The sequence below is a fragment of the Podarcis melisellensis genome, assembly GCF_964234715.1.
Source record: "Podarcis melisellensis genome assembly, chromosome: 14".
Classification (NCBI taxonomy): domain Eukaryota; kingdom Metazoa; phylum Chordata; class Lepidosauria; order Squamata; family Lacertidae; genus Podarcis; species Podarcis melisellensis.
Window position 1 is genome coordinate 18,161,297 of NC_138546.1, and position 19,117 is coordinate 18,180,413.

The 19,117-nt window shown below is 48.6% G+C and overlaps 2 protein-coding genes across 3 annotated transcripts in view; both read left to right on the forward strand.

The window, feature by feature from the left end:
* Window positions 1-4,944, forward strand: part of XPO6 (exportin 6) — a 42,280-nt gene extending 37,336 nt beyond the window's left edge. For both annotated transcript variants that reach the window (XM_081887958.1, XM_081887959.1), the window contains 5 exons: window positions 4-175; window positions 812-973; window positions 2,247-2,345; window positions 3,166-3,396; window positions 4,217-4,944. In XM_081887958.1, the coding sequence (XP_081744084.1) occupies window positions 4-175; window positions 812-973; window positions 2,247-2,345; window positions 3,166-3,396; window positions 4,217-4,318 (766 nt within the window). In that variant the 3' untranslated portion in view covers window positions 4,319-4,944. The remainder of the gene's footprint in view (window positions 1-3; window positions 176-811; window positions 974-2,246; window positions 2,346-3,165; window positions 3,397-4,216) is intronic.
* A 4,853-nt stretch (window positions 4,945-9,797) lies between these two features.
* Window positions 9,798-16,522, forward strand: LOC309356558 (nucleoside diphosphate kinase A-like). The gene is made up of 5 exons (XM_081888100.1): window positions 9,798-9,953; window positions 12,823-12,953; window positions 13,746-13,847; window positions 14,705-14,817; window positions 16,084-16,522. Exons 1-5 carry the CDS (start codon window positions 9,818-9,820, stop codon window positions 16,202-16,204), a joined length of 603 nt encoding a protein of 200 aa, XP_081744226.1. The 5' UTR covers window positions 9,798-9,817; the 3' UTR covers window positions 16,205-16,522.
* Window positions 16,523-19,117: the final 2,595 nt, after the last annotated feature.

Consider the following 19,117-nt stretch of genomic DNA (forward strand, 5'->3'; position numbering starts at 1 on the left):
TAGAGAGCAGCTGGCCGAGAGCATCCTCCATGACGGGAGCACCGGGTGCCGAGTGGTAGAGAAATTTCTGAGGATCCTTCAGGTGGTGGTGCAAGAGCCAGGCCAAGTCTTCAAGCCTTTCTTACCCAACATCATCTCACTCTGCATGGAGCAAGTCTACCCAATCGTTGCGGAGGTAGGGCCATCCTGGGGCTGGGCGAGAGACAGAAGGGGATGGGGCAAGGCAGAAGCTCTTGCAGGGTCCGAATCATGGGACAGCAGTGGAGCCATACCCCTGAGAAGCCCTTAGGGCTTCTCTGTAACAGATGTACACCGCTTGGTGGTTTGCAGTCAGATGCACAAATAGACTCCTTTAAAAAGGATCCATTTTTCAGGCACTGCCAAGTGATCTGTCCTCGGGTGCTTTGTTCACACATGGTGAGACCAATGGCAGGGAGGAGGTAGGCAGCAGCCAAACTATCCGCGGGAATTAAAATTGTCAGGAAAGCAATGGCACTGTTTATTATTTTGCTTCCCTGTGGAAAGAAGAGGACTGAATACTGCATGGAAATAAGCTGCCTTTAAACTTTCATTGGGTGGAATATGGATTGAAAATCAGATGGTCATCTTACTTTCTTTAAAATTTTATTTTCGAGAGGGCCAGTGCTTAAAGGGTGTGCAACTGCAGCACTAACCCATGACTGCTGCCTTCTTCTGCTGCATAGCAAACGCCTCCCTCTCTGACCATCCGCCTTGGGCTGTGCTGGTAATGAGAGCCGTTCTGGCGATGGGCGTGTGGTGACTTCCTGCGTGCTTTCCCTTTGTCCCCAAGCGATCCTCTCCCGATGTGAAAGCTGAACTGTTTGAGCTGCTTTTCCGGGTCCTTCATCACAACTGGCGGTACTTTTTCAAGTCCAGCATTCTGGCGAGTGTCCAGAGAGGCGTAGCTGACGAGCAGATGGAGAACGAAGCACAGTTCAGCGCCATTATGCAGGTGAGTGAGTCAGCTGGTGTTGTCGCTTCCTTGCTTGTGAGGGCCCAGATGCTTCTGGCTGGCAACTGTAGGAAACGGGTAACACTGCGAAATGGGGCTCTGTTCCAATACAGCAAAATAGTTAAAACGGCTTACCGGCTGCAAGAACACAACAGTCCCTGGCTTTCCCATGAGTCCAAGTGCTGTCCTGACACATTAAGGGAAGGACCTACTTGATTTGCATTGTGTTCTTTGTACACTTTGAAGGCTCAAGACCTTTTCGAAAGAGGCAGTGCTTAGTACAACTGCATATTTTAACTTTGCGAGTTCATAGAGGTGTGGAGGATGGTGATGTGATTGGAACGGCCTGTGTTATTTTAAGAAAAGCGAGTTACCTCCTTGGTCTGGATGTTCACGCAAATCTCTAGCATCTGCTTTACCAAGTAGCTATTGTGGAGGCCTCACCTGAACCCTGGAGTTACTCACTGAACCCACTGGAGAAGTTTCTTCTCCATACACTGTTGTTCCTTCTGTACCCACACTTGTTCCTAATCCTGTTGTCTACTGAGAGCCTGTTAGTTGTTTGGGGCCATTCCAGGCAACTCCTCTGCTCAGGTTCCCTTCTCATTCCAAGTGCTGAGCACTGGTAATTTGTAAGCAGAAGATTGCTAAAGAGCTGACAGCTCAGTAGTGGCTGACTTTAGCCAAGTGCTTCTGGCTGTTGGCCTTCCAGTTGGCTCATGCTCTTTGGGAGAGGCGCTTCTGCTTCGTGCTCTCTGAATGTTCTGCATGGCCCAGGATGTCTGCATCCTGCTGGGGAGTTGTCTGCTTGCTGCTGCCGCCATGGTCAAAGTCCAGTCTCTAGTCTATTTGGCCATTCTCAAATTCTTGTTTAACTCCCTGAGAAGTAGGAAAAGCTCCTTGCCTGGCCCTGTTTCCTTCAAAGCCTCAGTCTGTGTTTGGAGGAGGGCCACTGAATCCCAACCATTCCTGCTTCATTTCATAACCTGATGCGAGACAGTCTCAAGGAAGTGAGATTTTACAACAAGAAAACATCCCTGACACATCGCTATCCAATATAGAGGTAGCCGGTCTTGGAGCCGTCCAGATGTGGTCGAACTAAGACTCTTCCTCTCATCAGCCGCAACCAGTGTGGCCAATGGGCAGGGATGATGGAGGGTAGACAATATCAGATTCCTTGTCACTGGTCCAACGGCTATTCAAAGAGCTTCTAGTTTTTGGTTACTTCCTTCAATGTCTGTTGTCCTGATAGGCTTTTTTCCCTGTTCTATAGGCATTTGGCCAATCCTTCCTGCAGCCTGACATACACCTTTTTAAACAGAACTTGTTCTATTTGGAGACTCTGAACACAAAGCAGAAGCTGTATCACAAGGTAAGTTCCCTGCTTTCTAATGGATACAACAGTACATTCTGTATCTTGCTTACACAAAGCTCTGGCAGAAGAGGGACAGTTCAGAAGGCTAGCAACTCTGGTTCTTCCTGCTTTATTGCCCCCTAGTGGTCCATACACTCGGGTGCTCTCCTCGCTGGAGTTGCTGTTGCTTACGTGTTGGAAGAGCATAGGCCTGGCTTGTGTCATAAATTAAATTGGCCAGTGCAGAGAGGAACAAGAATTTCGCTCAGGCAGAACAAGGAAACTAATTCTCCTTCAACTTGGAGAGGGAAACGGCAACAGCTTTTTTCTAATGCCTGTGTTGAATGCGCTGCTCCCAAAACCACTGCCCAAAATGCCCAGTGGCGGGTGGCTTGCAGAGGATCAGGTACATTGAATGAGCATGTCAGAGACCCAGGAAAACTGGACCCCTCGACATACTGTAGGGATTGTGGCAGGACTCCTTGTCATTGTTTAATCATAGCAGATTTACCCACATTTTCATTGTGAGTGCCACATTATTACAAGAGCTAACCGTTTTAAATGTTGTGCAAGCTTGCTAGGGCAGGTGTGTTCAGCTGGTGGAGTGGTGAATGCCAAGTTGCCAGGGGTTTTCACTTACCTCTGCATCCATGGAGGTGAATGAACCCTGCACTGGACCCTGGAGGTGTGGCATAATTCAGCTGCCATGAGCCACTGAAACAAGGCCTATCAGGTGGTCCTTTGCAGAGCACCTCGCAGCTTCACTGATCCCCCAGAGCTGCTGTTTTTCTGAGCACCTCAGGAGCTTGCTGAACACCCTTGTTCTCTTTCCCTACAGAAGATCTTCCGGACAGCCATGCTTTTCCAGTTTGTGAATGTCCTGCTTCAGGTACTGGTCCATAAATCACACGACCTCTTGCAAGAGGAAATTGGCATAGCCATCTACAACATGGCCTCCGTGGACTTTGATAGCTTCTACTCGGCCTTTCTCCCGGGGTTCTTGGCCAGCTGCGATGGTGTGGACACCAACCAGAAAAACGTGCTTGGAAGGAACTTCAAAATGGACAGGGTGAGGCTGGCTTGGAGCTTTCAGGTGGGGTTGTTCTGTACGGACAGACTGACAACATACACCCCCGTGTCCCAAATAGAACTTCCTTGAACTATGATGTTTTATTATTGAATGAGAACATAAGAAGGACCCTGAAACTGAATCAGACCAAAGTGGTTCAGCATCTAGCTCAGCATCATCTTACCATAGCCTACCTTAACAAGCCACAGTTCCCAGGGTCCTTTGGGGGAAGCCATGATTATTTAAGGTGTTAGGTCCCATTTGCACTACACATTTAAAGAGGTCTCAAAGAGGAAGGGAAGCTCTCAGAGTAATGGCTGGTTCGGGACTGTGTGTCCCGTCAGACTGCACCTTCTCGTGGCTTCATGCAGAGAGTTTCTCCTGCCTGAAACCCTGGAAAGCTGCTGCCAGCCAGTGCAAACAGTACTGAGCAAAATGGGTCAACAGCCTGATTGTGGATATAAGGCAGCTTCTGGGGGGTGACATTGCTTTTGTTCCGGGGCTGCTCACTACAAAGGTTTCTATTTCCCTTAAAACCTGGCTCTTCCTTCATAAGACGTCATGGTGACATTTCAGGCTGTCTCACACCCACACAACCTAGTAGAAATTAGCTGAATAAAATGGCCCCAGATTGTTGAAAACAGAGCCAGGAGATATTTGGAAGTGTTTGGGCAAGGTCGGTGCCATTGCATACCCTAGTGTCAACACTCCTTTGGGGCAAAGAACTGGAAGGATTGGTTAATCTTGTTGTTGCTGTTGTTGTTGTCCTAACCGTTGGCTATCTCTTCTCTCCCATGTCTCCCCACCACCCCTTTTCCAGGACCTGCCCTCATTTACGCAGAACGTGCACAGGCTGGTCAACGACCTGCGCTACTACAGACTCTGCAACGACAGTTTGCCCCCTGGGACCGTGAAGCTATAGTTCTTGGCACCGACTCTGGTTTGAATCCCTGTCGTGAGCGGACCTGTGCTCCTCGTGTTGCCGCTGCCTCCGCTCCCCGGTCTCACCAGGCCGGCTGGATACAGAAGCACCTCCCCCGTGGGCCCCCATGCCTGGGAGAGTTGCACGCTGTGCCCCCACCCTTATCCATTCCCCTTCCAGCTCCTCCTCGCAGCTGAGCTGTGGCGGCAGCTCTGTGTCCTACAGGGTGTCTCGAGGCCCACCTGCAGGCTGTTCCTCTATAGCTGGATGTTTTTGTCTTAATACTGTGGCATTTGCAGATTTGCAGGTTCCGGTGACTGGTCTTGTGCATCAATCATGAGGCAGAAACGCCAAAGACTACTTCAGATGTTCCCACCTTCACATCATTCCACCTGCCTCCCTCCCCTCCTGCACCTGGCTGTTGGGGAGGGGAACATCCCATCAACTTTTTGTTTTTAATTGCCTTGAAGCCTCCCCTGCCATCAGTGGGGAGACAGACGGACAGACAGACAGACAGAGCTCTGTTTTCGTGGGGTTTTTTTAAAGAAAAGTTTTTTCTCATCATTCCATTGTGATACTAAAATGTGCTTAATGGAAATAAAAAAAGTGCTTACTTTGTTGTTTTAGACGAGCTTGAGATCTATTTAGGTATCTTCAGGGCCTTTCGGGAAGTCTTGGGCTGGAAGGGATCCCTAATGGTTATCTAGTCCAACCCCCTGCAATGCAGGTGTCTCTGCTAGAGCATACCTGACAGATGGCCACCCAGCCCCTGCTTACAGCCTCCCAAGGGAGTCCATCCCACTGTCAAACAGCTCCTACTGTTAGAAAGTTCTTCCTGATGTTGAGTCAGAATCTCCTTTCTTGTCACTTGAAGCCATTGGTTCGAGTCCTACCCTCCAGAGCAGGAGAAAACAAGCTTGCTCCATCTTCCATGTGACAGCCCTTTGGATATTTGAAGATGGCATTCATATCTCCTCTCAGTCTCCTCTTTGCTTGGCTAAACATACCCAATTCCCTCAACTGTTCCTTGGTTTCCAGATCATCTTGGTTGCCCTCCTCTACACAGCTTGTCAACGTCCTTTTTAAATTGTGGCGCCCAGAACTGGACACAGTATTCCAGGTGTGGTCTGACCAAGGCAGAACAGAGCAGGACTATTACTTCCCTTAATCTGGACCCCATACTTCTGTTGCCTAGAGTAGCATTAGCTTTTCTTTTTCTTTTCTTTTTTTTGCTGCTGCATCACCCCTCTTGACTCATGTTCAGCTTGTGCAGGCGGTTCTGTGCACATTCCTGAAGAGTGATTTCTATGGGTTGCTACATGACTTTCAGTGATAGTTAATGATGCTTCTCTAGGGTTTTTCATATCTGCTCAGAGCCTGCTTTTCCAAGGGACTCATGATGGCATTACATGGACTACCTTATTATTCACAACAAGCTTTTGAGGTAAGTTAGGCGAGCGACTGACCTCAGGTGGGCCCTAGTGAACTCTAGCTTTTGTGTGCACCTTAATCTAGCACCTAGTCCCACTCCCACATTTTAATTATTGCATTATGCTGGCCCTTTAATCTTTAGAAAAACATATCAATAACTGTATGAGAGCCTGCTATTGTGCTTCACCGAATTGCAGGCACATGGTCTGAGCAGATTCGCCAGCAGAATGGCATGAACTTGTGGACACTTGCACTCTTGCCTGTTGACCTTGTTTTCAAGAGGGTGAACTGTGTAGAGATACCTGGAACCTCTTCAGATATCCCAGTCTTTCCTTGCCCATTGTACTTGGTGGCTTGCTGGGTCTTCATTTCATTCAAGGTGTTTCTATACTGCTTTTGAGGCTAGCACTCCCAAAAGAGGCTTGCGTGAGAGAAGCATCAATTAAAACATTGCATTAAAACAGATGGCGCTGTTTAGAGGAGGCTGGATTTTCTGCTTCCACCACCACCCCTGGCCAGAATGGTTCTTCAAAATCCACTTTGGCGACTATCGTCGGAGGGAGGAGCCATGGCTGGGAGCTGGATGATGACACATTACAAATTCTGCCTGCTAATTTTTTGTCTTGTTTGATTTCGGCCACAGTGACACTCCGCCTGTCCCTGGCCTGCTCCAGGGGTCAGCATCTTGTGAAAGCATCGGTCACAATACTGTTTACCCAGAGTGAAAGCGCATGTTTTCTCTGTCCAGATCAATGGGTCAACGGTCATAGTTTTGGAAGATGCTCAAATCTTGCTGCTAAGAACAACTGGTTGTCCCATTTCCCCAGAGCATGTACTCTTCCAATGTGAAGCTTGCTTGATTTTAGGAACATAGGAAGCTCTGGTTCATTGGTCCACCTAGCTCAGTAGTGCCTACACTGATGGGCATCTGCTCTCCAGGGTTTCAGATAGGTAGCCCTACCTGGAGATGCTGAGGATCTTGAACCTGGGACCTTCTGCATTCAAAGCAGATGATCTGCAACAATAGTCTTTCTTCCATCATGGTGTTCAGGGAGTCATCTGACTAGGAACTGACCAAACCCTAAGACTCATTTAGCTTCCAGCGCAGTTGCTACATCATATGCTTTCAAACGATAGCCATGGCCTGATAGCCTTCAAGCAGGCAAGTGCACTGGCTTCTTTCCCATAAACTGGGAATTTCAGTGCTTGAGGCTCTTCAGAAGTGAGCAACCCCACCACAACTCCTCTTCATGAATGCCATTTGGAGGTTTGCACATGAGGCACAAGAGTTGGCAGGTTGGTTTCCAAAAGCCATTGCAGTTCAGTTGATGCTAGCCAGGTCTTTTGGGACAGAACGTTGTGGATTCAAATCAAAGGGTTCATGGGCGAGGTGGACTTTTAAGGAGGGATCTGAAAGGGGAGGCTGTCTTGTGGACCTTTTGGGGTGAAGAGTTCCAGGCATGAGGAGTAGCAAGGGAGCAAGGGAGTCCCGTGAAATGTGACCATATGTGGTCAGATGAGTGAATATTGGTAGAGTTGGAAGAGAAAAGGTGAACTGGTTGGGTTTTTTTTGGCAGAAAGGGGGGCAAAACTCAGCTGCTTTAAAAATCAAGAGTGGTTATCTGAGTCCACCTGCATTTAGTTGAACCAAATGCATGTCTAGTTTGCTCTCAAAAGCTCGTAGTATTGAAGGTTCCAATGCCCCTCTATACAACCTACTGGTGCCCTAGTGCTCATCACATGGTTCCTTCTTGGTGCCCAGTCTAAACCTGTCCATGACATTTAAAAGGTTGATGGATCCAGGTGGCACAACATCTGGAGAATCAGAGGTTAGGATTGGGAACCAGAAGAGAACTAAGCAGGACTCGTTCAGTTGTGCAGAGAGCAGGTGGGGTAAGGGAAAAACAACCCTCTGTCCTTGATGTTTCTGCCAATATTTTTCTTGGGTCACTGTTCTGGGAGCTACGAACTTCCAGCAGGTAGAACAGCACTGTTTGTCTTCTGAATTGGAGCCAGTTCAGGGTTGTTGGAACAACAGGGGTGGGATGGGGACAAGTATGAAGATGGTCCTAGACAACATAGCTCCTGCTTATGAAAAAAAGCACTTGCGATTTTAATACATGGTGGGCATCCAGATGACTTCTGAGCAAGGAATGGTAAATGAAATGCCCTCGCCCTGCCCCCCCCCCCACTGGAGGTCTCCCATTGGGACCTAGGCTTAAGTCCAGCATTTGATTTCCCCTGCACAGATTCTCCATCTGGCTGGTGGCTGGAGCAGCGTCTGGCAACCCCTGCAGGGCCTCATTTGGCCCAGGGGCTGGTAGTTGCCTCTCTGTGTTTTAGGGAAATATTTCAGCCAATTTGGTTCAAGTCCAGGGAGAAATATAGAACTGAATGTTGTGATCAGGCAGCACCTTTCACCACTTAAAGGATGGAAAGCTAATGAAGAAAGCACCTGGGAAAGCCAGTGATGCCAGCTACATAATGGTTTGTTTTGTCAAGGGAAAATAGCTTGTTCTTGGACACAACCTCAGCTTAAAGGGCAAAGTTTCTCTAAAGTCTCTAAATTATATTTTTTCACAAGTTGCGAGTATTTGGCTGCAGCTGCACTGACAGAAGGGAGGCTGGCCCCTCTCCAAACGGGCCTCGTGTTTCCTCTTAATCTCCTCTAATTAGATGTTCTGTATATTATCTGCAAGATCGCCAACAGCACCCATGAACCCAGCCTCCCTCCCTGTTCATCACTGGATGACGATCCGCTCTCAGGATGAGGGAGACACTGCTAAAGGCAGAGGCTTTTTTTATACATATAAAAATCTTCACTGAAAGTAGCAATTGGCCACACAGATTTTTGAGGCCACAACTTGCACAAAAATCAATTGGCCCTTCAAGTCCCTCATCAATGTTCAAGTGCTCCACAGGGAAAGCCTGTGAACTACTGTTCTAATACTCCAAGCATGTTCTGAAGGAGAGCAGTATATCTTAGTGTTATAAAGACCAATGTTAATTATTTGCTACAGGAACCCATCCCATAAACTAAGAACGTTTCAACTGTGTGAGAGGGCAAGTCCCATAGCCCATCGCTTCATCCCTTTAGTAACTTCTTGTTGCTGTTTGTTTTCATATCAGCCTTTGTCAACAGGGTGCCCTCTGGACTAGAAATCCCATCAGCCACAGCCAGCGTGGGAGCTGCAGCAAGAAACACCTGCGCGGGTGCCAAATTGCTGGAGGCTGGCGTTAGAGTGCGCTTTACAAAATAGAGCATCACTCCCTGCTGCTAGGAGCTTACAATCTAATCCTGGGGAACGGAGGGGGGGTGGGGCAGGCAAGGTGCATCCAGTTATTTCAGTGAGGTGTGCTGGCCTCTGGGACATATTTTTATTGCCTAGGTTCGGCAGTTTAGTCGCTGGGATTTATTGGGTTGATGCGTGTTGCAGCTAATGTGGAAGTATTTGAATAACCCCCGTTAAAGTACAGTACCCACTTAGTACTTTAGCGAGAACAAAGTACCCGATTAGTAGATGGTCAAATGGTCTGAGCCGGCTTCATAAAACAACTTCCTATTCCCCTTTTGCTGTTTGAGAAACGGCATTCCTGCCTAGGAGCATTCAACCAGCTTTTCTCTCTCTCTCCCCGCCCGCCTTCCCTGATCCTTCCTTGCCGGCGGAAGCAGCTACGGACGGCGCCCCCAGATCAGCAAATGCGCCCACCCTCGTGGTCTCTGCTCGTCTGGCCCATCAGCAACGGGCGCCCCCGGCTTCCGGAGCCGAAAGTTGCTGCAAACCCTGTTAGCAGACGAGGCGGCCGATTAAAGCGCGCCGCCCGCCCCCGGGGTGGGGCTGGTGGTGGGGGGCTGCGGGTCTCTTTAAGGGGGCCGCCCCCCTGTAACATGATCCTCCTCGTTCCCACGCCTCCCCCCCCCCGGGGGCCGCCTCGCTCGGCCTGGCCTGGGGGCGGACCGGCGGGTGGGGTGGGGGAGCGGCGGCCCCGCCGCCGGGCTCTCTCCCACCCCCAAGCCCTCGTCTATAAACCCGGCCGGGCCGGCCCCCTTCTGCCGGGCGAGCCGCCATGGGCTTCCTGCAGCGCTGCGTGGGCCGGAGCTGCCGCCTGTTGCTGCCGTCGGGGCAGCGGGGCGCGGGCAGCCTCGGGGCGTGGGGGGCTCTGCCTTGCGATCGCCTCCCCGGGGGGCGGCTGTACAGCGCGGGTGAGTTGCGGGGCGAAGTTGCGGGGTGAGAGATCGCCTCCGCTCTTTTCCTTCCGGCGAGGGGGCTGCAGAACTCGTGCCGCGAAGCCCCTCTCCGCCCCGGGATGGGCGCGCAACTTGCGCCCTCGCCGCGTGGTGGCTCCGGCGGGCAAATCCGAGTTAGGCAAAGTCGGGCCAGGCCCTTCCACCCACCCACCTACCCCGACTCTCTGCAGTCCGCAACCCTTCCCGTTCCCATCGTCCCTGACCATTGGCCGATCCGGAGTCCTGCATGGTCCTATCTCTCCATCAGGCGTTACTCCTGGAGAGACACAGCAGGGCATTCCCTGGTTGCGCACAACTTTGAGGAGTTGGGTATCCTAAGACTTGTACCCCTTGGCATTCTTTCTTTGCTTACCCACCCAAGCTAGTCCTTGCTAGCTTGGCATGGGGGGCTGTTACGAAATCTGGCTTGGCATTTCCTTGGGCTGTGCAAACTAGAGGGGGGATGGTCTGTTCCAAGTGCATCCTAGAGTCATAGTTGGAAGGGATCATGAGGATCATCTAGTCCAACTCCCTGCAATTCAGGAATCTTTCTGAATTCTTCTGTTGGCACAGCTTGGCATCTTCTGGGGTGCATCTACAGGTGCCTTAGGAAGAGCTGTAGCTTAAGGTGAAGTTCCCTCTGACTTGAAACGGTGAAGAGCTGGGAGTTCCAGCCCTATTTTTCCATGCCCCTGTGTTGACAGTGACTCCCAGGGTGGTGGTCAGATGCTGCTCATGTTCCCTTTTTTAGCATGCAAACTAGTAAAAAAGATAAAGGTAAAGGACCCCTGGATGGTTAATTCCAGTCAGTGGGGTGCAGCGCTCATCTCTCTTTCAGGCTGAGATGGTTTTACCATGCAAACTAGTATCCACACACCAGGTGGGAAGAAAATCTAGCTGTGGGCAGTGATAATTCCTAAACCCTCTTCTTGATACACTGGCAAGCAGGGCTGACCAGAGGTCAACATTGCCAGGCCCACACTTCTGTATTCAAAGATCCTCAAAGGGTTACATACGCTTCAAGTTGCATACGCTTCAGGTTACAGACTCTGCTAACTCAGAAATAGTGCTTCAGGTTAAGAACTTTGCTTCAGGATGAGAACAGAAATTGTGCTCTGGCAGCATGGCGGCAGCGGGAGGCCCCATTAGCTAAAGCGGTGCTTCAGGTTAAGAACAGTTTCAGGTTAAGAGCGGACCTCTGGAACGAATTAAGTATTTAACCCGAAGTACCACTGTACATAAATTGCCAACTTGGGGGTTCAACCTTCATATCTAGCTGTTTGTCTCACCCCGCCCTTGCTTTCAAGAAGTGTGCTGGAGAATGCTGGCACTCTACTTGGCGATGATTCAATTGTTCCCAATAAAGGTGGCCCCCTGCTTTTGCTTTTGGGTCTCTCATCCCCAGAGAGCACCATAACTGACCTACGTATTGGAAGAAGATTGCTGCTACTTTTTCTTCTCGCTGGAAAACAGAGCCCTTGAATTACATCACATTCTCCTTGGGGGGGGGGGCAGCTCCCTTTCTTCCCCCAGTTTGCTACATGTTAAAGGAGCTTGGTTAGAGGTCAATGGACTCTTCTGGCCTGCCATACAGGACTGTTGTAAGGATTGCACAGTCAGTGTATGTGACTTCCCAAGAAGGAGACAATTCGGCTTATTATAGCAAATTCCCCAGAAGAGATTCCTGGCAGTGGCGTCCTCAGAGACTAATTAGCAGATTCATTGTGACATAAAGCTTTTGTGGGCCAGTCGACCCCACTGCGTCAACTGCAGCTGCTGGGATTCCTGGCGCAGAGGGCAGATTTCGCTTTAAATGTAATGTCTTATATTTAATGTATAGGAGGTGCTTGGAGCATTTACCTGCATGATATGACTGCTAAGTATTATTAGCTTAAAAGTTGCCCATTTCCCTCCCTGCTGGTGTCTGCTGCTTCTGTGCCTTGAGGCTGGAGTCCCATCCACCTGATTTTAGGTAGGTGCCCAGTGACTAATCAGCCTGCTTGCTTTGCAGTGCTGTCGCTCTCCTCCTGCAGGAAGCAAAGCCCTCTGGGAAAGGGGCATCCACTGCCCCACTGGGCATCAAAGCCTTTTTGCTGTATTCCCAAAATTTTGCAGGAGAGGGAGCATCTAGTGGGGGGGGAAAGGGTGAGCTTTCCTTTGCCCCTCCAATACTGCTTCCTTACTCCCTTCACTTTTAGGGATCTTCAGTTTGATTTGCCAGCCATCGTGCCTACAAAACAACCCGGCATCTCTATACAGGCAAATACTTTAAAAAAGCAAAAATTGTAAAACAGCAACATTAGTTTTACAGCTTGCAGTCTATTATCTGAGGGTCAGAGTAACCGCGACACATTTTGCTACTGCCAGAGCAAATTTGGCTGCTTTCTGTGTGTTTATCACAATTTCTACCATATTCTATTTTTTACTACTTTGGCTAAATGGAGGGGGAACTGCTGCAGAACTCATTCAGAAATAGAACAGTGTTCTAATGTATATTATCCTCAGCCGATGACAAATTCAGCCATAGCCCTAGAAAGGTGGAAATTGTAGTGAAATTTAGTGCCATCTCAAAATTAGGGCATTATGATGAATCACTGAGATCTGGTGCCCTATCATCTTAAACTTAGGACTCCAAAAGGTTTGAATTGAAGCCCAGGGAAACAATCTACAGAAAACCAGGGGGGATAGGGAGGATGAAAGAGTACCCTGAAAAGAGGGCTGGCTGGCTCCTGCAACACTGAACAGGAGCCCTGTATGCTGCAACTCTTTGTTGCAGTTCTCACTCATCACAACCACAAGGGCTCCCAAGATCTCTGGCTCTAACCACCCTTTCTTTGCCCAATAGGTGTCCCTGGGCTGCAGGAACGCACACTGATCGCTGTGAAGCCAGATGGGGTGCAGAGGAGGCTGGTGGGGGATGTGATCAGACGCTTTGAAAAACGTGGATTCAAGCTTGTGGGTCTCAAGTTGCTCCAGGTACGCTCATTGGGTGCTGAAATGAGGGCAATCAAGGCTTGCCAAGCGCTCAGGAAACATTGGGGTAGGTTATAATAATAATAATTTATTATTTATACCCTGCCTATCTGGCTGAGTTTCCCCAGCCACTCTGGGCAGCTTCCAATCGAGTGTTAAAAACAATACAGCATTAAATATTTAAAACTTCCCTTCAGATGTGTTTTAAAGAGAAGATAGCTGCTTATTTCCTTCACATCTGAAGGGAGGGCGTTCCACAGGGCGGGTGCCACTACTGAGAAGGCCCTCTGTCTGGTTCCCTGTATCCTCACTTCTCACAGTGAGGGAACCACCAGAAGGCCCTCAGAACTGGACCTCAGTGTCCGGACTGAACGATGAGGGTGGAGGCGCTGCTTCAGGTATACAGGACCGAGGCCGTTTAGGGCTTTAAAGGTCAGCACCAACACGTTGAATTGGAGCGCTCCTTCCTGTTTCTGTAGGGATCAGCGAATAAGAGGAGAGTTATCCATGACCCACAGCCTTGCTCCGGGGTTGTGTGGGGAGGGAAGTTTCAATCCCTCCTGGGGATGTAAATGTTAATGTTGTAATCAGCCACCTTCAACGAGGTAGACGACACGGACAGGTAGCCCTTCCTCAAGGTGCACCTCTGGGGCAAGGGGTTCACGAACCCACAAAATCCCGCATCCCTTGGACCCAGAGATAGCGACCCATGCCAACACAGGGGATTGTTCTTCAGGGTCTCGTAAGTGGGAGGCTCTGCCCATTTGAACGTCAGATGCACCTTTGTTTTGGCAGGCCAATGAAGGCATTCTGGCAGAACACTACCACGAACTGCGCCGGAAGCCGTTCTATCATGAGCTGATCAAGTACATGACTTCGGGGCCTGTGGTGGCCATGGTAAGATGGTCTCTCTTCCCCATCCCCTCTCACCAATACCCAGTGGCCCATCTAGTCCAGCATCCTCTTCACATCGGCCAACCAGAAGCCCCAATGGGAAGCAGACAAATGGGACCTCTGGGTGCAATAGCAGTTTCCCCTCTGGTGATGCACAGCAAATGGCCTTCGAATGCACGCTGCCTCTGATAGAGGAAGGAGAACATTTAGCCATTGTGCAGGGGCAGATCTACTGTGAAACTTACGAAGCTTAAACTCCCGGGCCCTAATCCCAGAGGGGTCCCAGAAGCGACTTTAGTCCATGTTGCTTGCAACGTTTTATATCGCAGCAGTGACACTGTACAGCAGTTTCAATCCAAATCTGAGATGTAATAGTTAATTGCTTTTCACGTTTTGATCTGTTGTGGAACAGCCCCATCAAAGAAGATTATGGGTTGCCCCCGTGACAATTCAATCTCCAGGACCGCAGAAATGTAGGTCCAGCACTATCACTGTGGGATACAAATGCAAATCTGAGTACTGCTCTTGTATCTTGGATAGGGGAAGAACTGTTTTGCATAGGTATTAGGCATAAGGGTGAAGGGAAGCTCCTGTGTACTTCAACAGAAGATCCCACCCCCGCTGCAAATTGCCAGGTTGGGCCCTGTGGTCCAAACCAGGCCCATAGCCGGCTGTAATTCATTAAAGCGCACCCCCTGCCCCATCCTTCTAAGCACCCCTTCCGTATCAGGCGCTCTGTGATGTTGGTTGGGGGAGCACCTCTGTAAGGTACTGATAGAGACATATTGCCTTGTTTAGCTGTTAGCAGGAATGTCAGAACCACTGGTCTTTGCCCTTTTTTCTATGGTGTCCTGTTTCAGGTCTGGGAAGGTTACAACGTTGTCAAAACCTCCAGGGCTATGGTGGGGGAGACAAATCCCGCAGAAGCCAAGGCAGGCACCGTCCGGGGAGACTTCAGCGTCCACGTCAGCAGGTATGAGTGGGACCAAAATAGCAGGAAATACAGGAAGTTCTGCACAGAGTGAGACCATGAGTCCATCTAGCTCTGTATTGTTTGCACAGACTGGCAGTGGCTGTCCAGGTTTTTTGGGCAGGAAGTCTCTCTCAGCTCTTGCTGGAGATGCTGGGGTTGGGATCTGGGATGTTCTACCTGTGAGGCAGGTGCTCTGTCACTGAGCTCTGACCAGGCCGGTCTTGACTTGCTGGTGCTTCTAGGTTCAAACTTTGACACGAGTCTCTGGCCTGGTTACACATGAAGAATACAAAACGCCGACTCTTTTGGTTAAGTCCCATTTCCTGGTCTGGTGAATCATTCGTTTAAGTATGCTGCAGAATAGTTCTTCCTGCCATTATGTAGTCATCTGAGAGGGCCAGCATGGAAAATGAGCTTTCTGGGTCAAACGAAACCATGTATGAATAATAGGGGAACAGTGTTTATATGAACCAATCAAGATGTTGAAATGAGTTCCTACACATTAAGTTGCGTGATCTTTCTTTGCTTTCTCATTTTTCCATTCTATTATAAATGACATTGCATTTCACTTTTCTATGTGTGTGCTTAAAAATCCTCTTCCCTTAGTTTGTGATCTGTTTACAGATAGGTAGCCGTGTTGGTCTGCCATAGTCAAAACAAAAAAATTTCCTTCCAGTAGCACCTTAAAGACCAACTAAGTTAGTTCTTGGTATGAGCTTTCGTGTGCATGCACACTTCTTCTGAAGAAGTGTGCATGCACACGAAAGCTCATACCAAGAACTAACTTAGTTGGTCTTTAAGGTGCTACTGGAAGGAATTTTTTTTGTTTGTGATCTGTATTTATTACTGCCTACATTTACAGTGGAATAAAAATGGCCGAATGGCCTATGCTAGCTGGAACTACAGATTCGGGGGGGGGGTGTTTTGGGAATCAAATTTTAATTTTCCCTTGTGTTTTTAAAAATGTCCTTGCTAACAGAAATCTAGCAGAGCAAGAGTAAACTGGGCTGAACCTTCGTTTCCCGATGTGCTCGTTCTTTCCTTGTTTTTGTTTGAGTGAGCGTTCTAAAAGTCCTTCTTCATGCCTGAAACAGGCATTAGATACTAGATTGCCCCCTGGAAAGAGTTCTTGGTCCCCCTCATCCATCTACAACCTATTTGGGGGAAGTAGTTTATAACAGTTAAAATGGATATAAAATTGGGTGGTTGTAGGATAGGACCTTAACCTACGATATGCCCTTATTGTGAGGTTTCCCCCGAAAACAGGAACGTTGTCCACGCCAGCGACTCCCTGGAGACGGCCCAGAGAGAGATCAGCCTTTGGTTTCGAAGCAACGAGCTGATAGACTGGGATTGTTGCGATCAGAAAATCCTGTATGAACACTGAGGACCTGGCTTGGTTTACACCCCAGCACGGGGCCTACTACCTCTGCCCTTGGACTGCCTTTCTGAAGCGATCCATGTTCCAGCCTGTGTACTGCAGGCTTTGATGGGGAGTGTTTGGAGGAGGGCGGGATTATTGCACTTCAACCACTTTGGCTTTCCTTGGGAGGGGGCAAGGAGCAGGCACCCCTTTGCACAGGCCACACCTTGCTCTCTGCCACGTGCACCACTGTGCTACTTGATTGGAGAGATTTACATCCGTGGCAGAAAAGTCATGGAATTACGGGTCTCACATTAAAAAACCCCAGACTATTTCTACAAACCGGATTCTGTTCTTTGTGCCTGGAAATTGGAAGTCAGTGTTTGGGCCTGCCATCAACCCTTTCTCTGTTTGCATCTCTACATTAATGAAGCTAGGCCATTTTGCTCCTGTTTTTAAGGTGATGTGTGAGTGGCCACCTGATTGGGAATGGACAGCCTTGTAAGAGAAGAATGCAGGAAAATATGATTTAGGTAAAGATGGTGTCTTTTGCACCTCAACACCGCAGGAACTAGGTGATGATGCATCACCTAGCAGATTGCCTCGTCCGATATATGCCCCATTTACCACTTCAATATGCCCAACTGGTACAGGTTACACACATACCTGTTCTGCATTGGTAAGAAATCAATCTTTTTAACACGGCAGCAGCTAAACTTTGAAACTCTCTGTCTGTTGACATCAGGCAGGCATCTTTGCTGTACTCTTTCCAGCACCTGCTATAAACATTGTTTAGGTAAGGCTATCCAGACATGTCAATGTATGTTTCAGTCTGGTTTTTAGCCTCTTGTCGATCGTAATTAATGTTTTAAAGATGTCTTTTTACCCTTTTTTTTAAGTTGATCATTTCATTATTTTATTCTTTCTGTAAAAACTGTGTTGAGGGTTTGTTTGGTTTTTTACAGTCAAGTTGTATATCAACTTTATGAAATAAAAACAAGCATCACCACAAAAGGCTCCCAAACCAAACCGAAGGACACAGATTCACATGCAATTTGCATTTGCTAATTAGTTTGTGCACAATGGAGAAATAAGTCCTATACTTTAAATAGGAAAGCTCTCAGCACAGTGGGGAGGACTGTAACCCTGTGTCCCTGCTTAGCCTTTCCTTCACGTGCTTAAATGTCGATTGGCACCTTCAAGGACCTTATGGTTCTGTTTGTTTTACTACAGTCCTTCAAACAGAAGACTGTCCTCTCTAAAGGAGGGTTTGTGGGTACCCTAGTTGTGCTGGAGAAAACTATGACCTTGGCCCTACCTGTGAGTCTTGTAACTCATTCCTATTTACATTAATTGTCACAGGGAGAGAAGGCAGAAATGTTGCTTCTGTTTGGGTCAGAGCAATAAAGGGCACATCGCAGCAGAAAAGCACCTAGATTCCAGAGGCTTTGCTAGCTTTTGCGTTGGATAACTTGGTGAATTGCAACAGAAAAACTTGAATAAGGGCTGCTGTTTTCCCAAGCAGGAGTTTAACAGACTTAGGTGATTTTGTTTGAGCTTCCATCTGGTGCAAGGACCAGAATGACACAAATCTTACTGAGTTTTTATTCAAGCCGACATTCCTTGCCTCGTGAAAACGTGTGTAAGGGCCTCTTTTGTTGGGGATCTGGCATCCTAAGACATTCGCACAAGGCAAGTTGCTAGCCATGTGAAGATCTTAAAGCCCGGAGGAACTGCTGCCTTGTGGTTAGTGGTGAACTTTAGCATAGATTCTGAGGGGCGATGAACCTGGCCCAATTCTCTGGAGCAAACCATACGCTTTTGTGGGCAGAAGGTAAATAGCTGCCCAATCTTAGGCACATTTGCTCTTTGAAGTCAGTCCCACTGTCTGCAATGGGGGCTTCTTCCCATATAAAGACCACAGGACTGCAATGTACACATCTCTAAAACAGTTGTTTTTTTAAGCAACTTGAGGGCACTTAGATTTTCCCACCGCAGGAGAGAAAACTATATGCCTAAGCAATGCAAAAGATTGAAAGCTAGGGCCCACATGTAGACAGGGTAGCTTGCATGAATGTTAATAATCTGCTCTGCTCCACTGCTACTTTCTCCTCCTAGCAACAGGACATTAGTCTGCTCTCCAGTTCTTTGGGTCCTTGAAGATGGGGAATTCAAGTTACTTTGGTTGCCAAGTGATTAGTCTTGATGCCTTGGAAATCTCAGCATGCTGTCTGCTCCTGTGTGGCTGCTGCAACTGGCTGCTTTTAGGGAATAACAATTCCCTTCCCTATCCAGCTAAGCAAGAGGCCTGCTCACAGTTCAAGGATGCATTCCAGCCAGGCAAAAAGCACTCAAGGGCCCAGCACAGAATCACCAGGCATGTGAGCTGGAAAGAGTTTGGGCCACATTTAGCCCCTAAGCCTGTGCTTCCACACTCCTGTCTTACTTCCACCCCAACATGCAGAGGCTTTGGGGTAATTTGGGAATGGTTGAGGGACTTGGGTATGTTCAGCATGGAGAAGACTGAGCGGTTGGCCACCTTCAAAGATCTGAAGGGCCGTAACACGGAGGATGGAGCAGGCTTGCTTTCCGCTGCTCCAGCGGGGAGGGCCCAAACAAATTGATTCAAATGGCAAGAAGGGAGATTCCAATGAAGCATTAGGAAGAACTTGCTGACAGCAAGAGCTATCTGTGAGAGTGGAACTAACCCCCTTGGACGACAGTGGATTTTCCTTGGTTGAACTCCCAGGTATCCAGAAATGAAAAACGTTTTGGAAGTCCCAAATGGAGGAACAGCACCTTCCTACCAAATAGCTCATAGGAAACGGAGCATTTTCAGTGACTTCCGGGAGCAACTGAATGTCACGTGTTCCTTGGAAAAGAAATACAGAAAGGGATTAAGGAGGAAGAAATGAATTGGGCAGCTTGAATTTATAG